At 41.7% G+C, this 8,587-nt stretch overlaps 1 protein-coding gene across 1 annotated transcript; it reads right to left on the reverse strand.

Moving 5' to 3' along the window:
* Window positions 1–336: 336 nt before the first annotated feature.
* On the reverse strand, window positions 337–1,861 carry LOC125500032. The gene is made up of 3 exons (XM_048651115.1): window positions 1,786–1,861; window positions 1,247–1,705; window positions 337–1,139 (listed from the first exon to the last, which is right to left on the reverse strand). Exons 1-3 carry the CDS (start codon window positions 1,859–1,861, stop codon window positions 337–339), a joined length of 1,338 nt encoding a protein of 445 aa, XP_048507072.1.
* Between the last annotated feature and the right edge of the window lie 6,726 nt (window positions 1,862–8,587).

The following is an 8,587-nucleotide window of genomic DNA, read 5'->3' on the forward strand; positions in this document are numbered from 1 at the left end:
CTCTAAAAGTTAAGCATATGTACTACGCTCAAGTTCAACTAAGTATGGCAATATTAAACTTATCATCTACAGATTTCATAATATATTCTTCTTTTGATGAAGAAATAAAGATAATACCTATTAGTTATAATGCGAAATTCACGAAACCTTTATTAAGGACTTTAAAAAAAGTATATTTCAACAAAATGTTACGTAATATATGTTCAAAACAACAAGAGGAGAATGACAAACTAAAAGTACAATAAAAATCAGTATAATTATTGATTATAAGTTTCATTTATAATTCTACTCTGTACTTCTTTTGTAAAAATAAGTTAACAATGTAATAAAACATTTTTAAAAATTATTTAAATCACTAATAACATTATGTAAATCCTCAGTAACATTCTTATGATTTTCCATAAATTTTTCATCTCTTAAAATAGGCTGGCTCAAGTTGGCAATTGCACAAATGATAGTGAAAATTTTTTCAACTTTATAAAGGAGTCCAATCGGCATTTTTGATAATGAAATTCCAAAACTTTTTATACGCTGATCACATCGCTCGACGTGCACACGAGCTTTGGCAATTCGGCGTCCATTTATTGCTTCCACTTTCGGAAACTGTTTTCGGTTCTTCAACAAAGCTGGTGAAATTAATTTCACATCATTTTTTTGATAATAATCATCGACAGTCAAGCCTCGACCAGTCATAACATCATCGTTTTTATCAAACTTCTCAATGATCTCACTCTGTTCAAAGATTGCATTGTCAGAAGCTCGTCCACCAAAAGGTTTGCTAATAGAAGGATTCAAACCAGAAGGTGTGACAGGAGTCATAAATTTGACCGTGTAACAACTTTTATATCGCGAATAAGTTACCACTTGGCAACACAAAGGCTTTGGTCTTTGAATTGAAATTTTAGTGCAATCAATAACCGCGCAAACATTTTCAAACCCGATGAAATCAAAAGGAATATTCTTTAGAATATTTTCTTTTTCAAGCCTATAAATTCCTGGCTTTAAACGAGTATATAACAAATCAATCATTTGGAAAAATTTTTCTCCACAAGTTTCAGGTGTGTATGATCTAAATAAAATAGCCAAAAGTGCATATGACATATTCTGCTTCAACTTCATGAAAGTCATGATGATTATGTCTAATAAATCCAATTTAGCGTTAGAAAAAGGCATTGTTGGCTTCTTCTTATCAACAAGTTTTTTATTGAGTGTAAAAGATCAAAATTCGGAATTCCAGTTAATGTACTCAGTTCACTGTCAGAGGTGATAAAGTTGGTAAATTTAAGAATGAAACGACCTGTTTGAACTTGTGTGACCACGTCTTTGAATTGTTTAATAATAGATTCAGTCATAGTTTTCGCACATAACTCTACTTCGTTTCCAGAAACTTGATCATTTTGAAGATTGGAGTCCTCTTCAAGTTCACAATTTTTATTTTGACTTTCATCTTCATGTCTTTGATAAATCTGATCATCCAAAACTCGCTCTTCTTGAGAGTTATCATCAGTATTGAAGTAATTAGGTTCCATTGTAGTTTTTTGTTCATTAATTCTAATCTTTTCATTTTTTGAAAATGATCTCTTTATTCGCCTTTGTTCCCGTTGCGCTGATAGAACATGATTATGCTTTTGAGAGTTGTCGACACTGCATCGTGGTGGGTTCATTGAAGAAACAGCTGTTTTTCTCGAATAATGCTGTTTACTAACTGGAAAATAAATAAAATTAACATCATTTTGGTTTAAGAAAAATTTAGGCTTACTATGTTTGTATATTTGTGATATTCACCAGAAGGAATGTAGTAATCTTGAGTCAAATGTCGCGAACACACTCGCATAGAGGGTGATATTTTTTTTTTGCCCATTCTAAGATTTTTCACCCACATTTCATGTCTGCCAACTATCTCTTGTTCATTGAAATTATTAATAATTTCGACTCTACTATCATTTTTTTCTGGAAACGAATGAAAACGAACTGTTTCGTGCTTTGATGCATGACTTTTACACCCATAAACACAACTTACACATTACTTTTATGTTTATGAGGAGAAAATTCTATGCTTAAACATAGTTAGTAGGGTGGGTTTAAAAAAACTGCTATTTCTTTTTTTTAATCTTACACAAAGGAACTTGTTGCTAGGCACCTTTAGAAAGGACACAGCCAGTATGGGCTCCCAATATTATGGGAACATCTTCATCATCATCGATTTCTATTTTCAATTCAGTTTGATATCCAAAAAGTCATGTTTTATCAGCAATAGCTTGTTAAGCCCGTACTCGAGTCGATATCTGTAGAAAATTGAACGCTCTATAGGTATGGTCTCTTATACTTTTTCGATAAATCTTACCATTTCAAAGATATTCAACGTCAAAAATCGAAGAATTTAAAGAAAAATCACTTTCTTTTTCTGAATTTTTCTACTGACTGAGTAATAATTATTATCGAATGATCTGCATTGATTCTTGTAGAAAATTCAACGCTCTACAAAAATAGTCTCTTATACTTTTTCGAATTTTCGAATTTTCGAATTTTCAAATTTTTTTTTTTTTCTCTGATGCACTGCATATTGAAATCAAATGGGAATATCTCCGGAATGGTTTGAGTAATCGAGTAAGATTCATCGAAAAAGTATGAGAGACTATTCTTGTAGAGCGTTCAATTTCCTACAGATATCGACCCGAGTACGAGTTTGACAAGCTATTGCTGATAAAACATGACTTTTTGGATATCAAACTGAATTGAAAATAGAAATCGATGATGAGGAAGATGTTCCCATTAATATTAAGAGCCCATACTGGCTGTGTCCTTTCTAAAGGTGCCCAGCAACAAGTTTTTCTGTGTGAGATTAAAAAAAAAAATGGAAGTTTTTTTTGACCCACCCTAATAGTTATACAAGTATATTAATTGTTTATGAATTTCATTTCTAAATTCACTCGTTATGTCACTTTTTTTCATTTATGTCAATGATGAACCATAGGCTACAATTTTTATTGACACTCATATTATGGTAAACATGTGATTCTAACCTACAATCACTAGTTTGGATCCGGACCACCAGGTAACGTATTTGAATCCTCAGTATCCCAATAGATGATTTCCCAATTGGACCTCGGCGCTTTGACGTTTGGGATTTGGGTCGAAGACCGATCGATCCACGCGAACTCGGCCATTGCGAGATATGGTCGGATGAGGAGGAAATGGAGGAGGAGGAGGCGGAGGACAAAAGATCGGAAGAAGAAGAACAAGACGACGACGAAGATGAAGGAGAACAAGAAGCCGAAGAAGACGAAGATGAAGAAAAACGAGAAGCCGAAGAAGACGAAGATGTAGGAGAACAAGACTTCGAAGATGAAGAAGAACAAGAAGACGAAGATGAAGAAAAACGATAAGCCGAAGAAGATGAAGATGTAGAAGAACAAGGAGCCGAAGAAGACGGAGATGAAGAATAACAGAAAACCGAAGAAGATGAAGGAGACTAACAATCAGATGGTGAGTATTTTGCTGGCGTATACGTGAATATCTGTAACAAGTTAGCGATAAAGAGAGAGAGAGACGAAAGGTGTACACGCTGTATGCACAATGTTTTGCCTCGTAGTGTCAGATGTGAGCAATAACGGGGACTGGGATATGCAGCGCGTTATACAGGGTGATTTTTCTCCGGGTCTGAACGAGGGAGGGGCTTATCACTGCTGATGCTCCGCCCTTTGGCGTATCACAAACTGTGATCAAAATCTATGTTTACATCAAGCTTTCGATACTCAGTCAGGTCGCGCAAGGTATTGTTGACTTTCGAATGAGGAAAATAGGCAGATCAGGACCTCCAACTCGTGTTTATTGATTATCAATCTACATTAGATGTTCAAACTGATTTCCATCTTGTTCCATACATTTCATAACTCTCAATTCCATATTTTTTCTCACGGCTCTCAAAGTTTCGGGAGTTATAGCTGCACAAGCTGTTGTTATTCGGTTTTTGAGATCGTCGAGATTTGCATGCTGCGTTTTATACACCTCCGCTTTTATTTTACCCCACAAAAAAAAATCAGGAGAAGTTAAATCAGGGGAACGAGGCGGCCAGGGTACAGCACACCCTCTACCGATGCAGCATGTCAACATATTCGTCTACAGAGTATGCAACCATTATTCTAGCACGATGGAGCCCCTGCTCATTATTCCAGAGTTGTCCGTCAGTTTTTAAGTGGTAAGAAGCTGCATAATTACATCAGATTGAGTATGATAGAAGGCTGTATTCCTTGTAAGGATTTGATTTAAACATGGACATTCAGAAAGGTATGAAGTAGAGTGCATCGGTAGAGGGTGTGCTGTACCCTGGCCGCCTCGTTCCCCTGATTTAACTTCTCCTGATTTTTTTTCTGTGGGGTAAAATAAAAGCGGAGGTGTATAAAACGCAGCCTGCAAATCTCGACGATCTCAAAAACCGAATAACAACAGCTTGTGCAGCTATAACTCCCGAAACTTTGAGAGCCGTGAGAAAAAATATGGAATTGAGAGTTATGAAATGTATGGAACAAGATGGAAATCAGTTTGAACATCTAATGTAGATTGATAATCAATAAACACGAGTTGGAGGTCCTGATCTGCTTATTCTTCTCATTCGGAAGTCAACAATACCTTGCTCGACCTGACTGAGTATCGAAAGCTTGATGTAAACATAGATTTTGATAACAGTTTGTGATACACCAAAGGGCGGGGCATCAGCAGTGATAAGCCCCTCCCTCGTTCAGACCCGGAGAAAACTCACCCTGTATACGAGCGGCTGCGACAATTGTCATTGGACACCCGGCGACATTACGTTCACATGCTCGCCGCCCAGAGAGAAGGATAATGACCGACAGCACACGTTCATGCGTGTGTGTGTGTGTGGGCGAATTCCTGAATCTACAATAGGGCTAACCTTTTATTATCGCCTTTCGCACGACGATGGTTCAAACGGCAGGGCATAAACGGGTGCGCCAGAACATCTGAAACGCAGCCTTCGTTACGCTGCGACGGGGGTGTCACTGTAGTAACGGCAAACACTTCATGCACTCAGCACGGCCAAGGTCGTACAAAGTCGTACCGGGTGCTAGATTTACGATACGCGAAGAACGCGCGAAATATTATAATTGTTTTCGATCAAACAGTCGTCAAATTACACTGCGGATTTCAACAGCCCCCGACACGCGCAATCCTATCGACTGGTTGGCGAAGGCCATGAGAGATATACACGCGTACACTATGAGTCGCGTTATGCACGACACGGATGACGTGGGCTTCGGTTTCGAGGCCCCGTCTTTCGTGCACGGTTTCGTCGGACTGTCCTTTCGCCCCGCCAAGGACTGTAGGTACGGGAATCTCTGGACACTGTTATTCCAGTTACCGCGGAGCGCGACCGAATTCTGCATAATCTAGCAGTTGAGGGTGACTTTCAATTACGTCACTGTACCGATCGGGAGAGGCAAACCTCACCACGTGCTGACTAATGAGGATGCGAGCAAACAGTCTCTCGTCGCCGTGCGCAGGAATACTATGTTTGCCGCGGGCGTTGATCGTATCGTGGGCTCATCAGCGGAAAGACTCGCCCAATCTTAACGAAAATAAACCAAGGTAGTCCGTTGTGCGATACGCTACGTCGTGAGCGCAGAAAGATCTAGCGCTGCGGTTATGCGGGTTAGCTGGTGTCAAAATTCTGAAAGACGGTAGCGGTATACCGGAGATGGTAAAGTTTCAGCCCACCTCGCGACCGAGGGCCTGGCCATCATGATATACGATTTCAATACCTTCGGACGCGGTGAGGAGGCGATATACGACGCCACGCGCAAGATAATCCGACTAGGCGGGCACGTGACTGGTCATCTGAATATAATGTATTACCCATTAGGCAGGCACTACAAGGCTATACTTAATCTCACGGCGGCCGCCGCGAACACGCGATTTTGCAAGACTTGCAATATCGCTTATCGACGCCTCGGCGATCACCGGTATACATCGAAATGCTCGAGTTGCGCCAGCACGACCGCGTGCCAGATCACGACCGCAAAGATTCGCTGCTCCGATTATATGGGCTGTGGGTCTCGGGAGAGGAGTGTCTGCAAAAACACCGACTTTCTGGATCGTTTAACTCCCGCCGAACGATATGCGCTACTCTGCAAATTTGTCACTCATACGATCGGTTTGTAGATTTATCTAAAAGCATTTACCATTGCGAAAAAATTCAGTGCCAAAACTGTCGTTGCCGCCGTCCGGTGAACCATGAGTGTTACATCAGGCGATTCGCGGCACCTGACAGCAACGCGGAACATCTTCACGTATCCTATGCTTTTCAGACGCAACAGTGCGACACGTTGAACAAGGGGGATCGTAAATCGAATTTACATGTTCCCAACCTATGCGTGGTTCAACAAACTTGCACCGGTTGTATACGAGAACCCGACATCTGCACACCGTGTTTCATCTGCGGCCCCGTACGCGAATTCGTATTCGACATCGACTCCGTCAAACAGTTTGTGGAATTCGCAACGCGACCAGTACATAGATTCCGCAAAATTTCATGTCTGGCGCACAACGCGCGGGGAATCAACGCATTTTGTTCTACGCTAGCTGGTGAATCATAACAGGGATTCACCCCATGTAATTCTGAACGAAACCGAAATCGTACTCATGGAAACGGGGCACACCCGATTTTTAGACTCGCTTGCTTACATGCCGATGGCTCTCGCGGCGCTGCCCAAAGCCTTCGGGCTTCCCGTAGGAACACGCAAGGCACTCTTTCCCTATTTATTCAATACGCCAGCAAATTGCTTACGTTGGCCCGCTACCAGCAGTCGAATATTATTTGCCGGATATCATGGGGACCGCTGAACGAACAGCATTCTATGCGTGGTACAACAAGGCTGTCGAAATCGACTTTGTATCTGATTTCGACAAGGAGTTGATCGATTATTGCCGAAGCGACGTCGACATTTTTCAGAGTGCGTCGGCGTGTTTAGTGCTATTTCGGCAGAATTTTCTGTAAGACAATACCAACGAGATTCAACCGTCTCGCGGGTATCGGATGGTCGACAATCAGTCCACTCAGGCGATCAAATGGCTTGTCTCAAAAAACGCTAAATCGGTAAAGATATAATTTACGGGATTCGCTGCAGGGAGTATCGTATCCTAAAAAGGGGTCGCCCTGTGTACGGTTACTACGTGACCGAGGATGGTACCAGACACGTACTCGAATTTGAAGGGTGTTACTGGCACGGATGCCGAAATTGTTTCTCAGCGAATCACGACGAAAGAATAGCCGCTGAAGATTGCATGAATAAGCGCTTAGAGGAAACTCGCGCAAAGATCGTCAGAATGCTTACGATTGGTTACATCGTGACGGAGATGTGTTAGTGCATTGTCACCTAGATGCTTAAGAACGACGCGAAACTGCGGGCATACGTGGAGCAACACCCGTTGATCATCGCGAGGAACGTGAAGTGTTGAAATTCTTGCGATGCGTTTTTTGGCGGTCGTACGAACAACACAAAACGGTTCGACGAGGTTGCCGAGGGAAAGAGAATTCGCTATTTTGATGTTTGCTCTCTGTATCCGTGAGTATGCAAAAACGGGCAGTACCCCGTTGGCCGTGTCAAGGTGCATGTAGAGGATTTCTATAAGACGTTGACAGAGCCTGACAACGCGAATCTAGACGCGGTAGAGGGCCTAGTAAAATGCGTAGTGCTTTCGCCGCAAAATCTCTACTACCCGTTGCTGCCAGTCCGCATGCACGGCAAATTGATGTTTTCGTTGTGTCGCACGTGCTGCGAGAATTCGACAAACGACGATTGCCCGCATGCGAACAGAGCCGACCGCTGGTTGAGCGGTACACAAACCGTGACCATAATTAAAGCATGTAAACATTGCGCGATTTGATTTAGGTTCTCGCCAAATATTTTTAGTTGAATTTACAGCAGCGCCACAGCAGAGGTGAGGGGATCGCATCGACGGCCACGATCTGTTATGAACCACGGTGTGTCAACCTCACAAAACTGACACAGCCATTCGACGATGATTTAACGATAAACGAGACGTGTTAGCAGTCTGAAGGAGTTGGCAGTTAGGAGTTAGCATGTAATTTTACTTGATGCGTCTCCTTTATTTTCTTTTTCTTACAACACTCATCTCGAATGCATCAATGGCAAGTGTTTACTCTATCATCGACGGAAATAATCCCATCCTATTTAATTCACCATATCATTTCTCCGACCAAAATAACAACATCAGTCGTGGTTTCTACGATTTTATCGACAGATAGATTCTAATATTGTTGGTAAACACGCCGTGGAATATAACAGATCATGGCCGGTCGATGCGATCCCCTCACCCCTGTTGTGGCGCTGTTGTAAATTCGACTAGTGATATTTCGCGAGAACCTAAATCAAATCGCGCAATGTTTATATGCTCCAATCATGGTCACGGTTTGTGTACATGGGTGGCGGACGAATTGAAAAAAGCGGTCGCCCTGGGGTGCAGAATTGTCAATATCAGCGAAATATGGCAATACGATATAACTGCGTACGATTTCGTGAGGAAGCAAAGCAGTTTGTTTGCTGGATAT

The sequence above is a fragment of the Athalia rosae genome, chromosome 2 (genome assembly GCF_917208135.1).
Source record: "Athalia rosae chromosome 2, iyAthRosa1.1, whole genome shotgun sequence".
NCBI lineage: Eukaryota > Metazoa > Arthropoda > Insecta > Hymenoptera > Athaliidae > Athalia > Athalia rosae.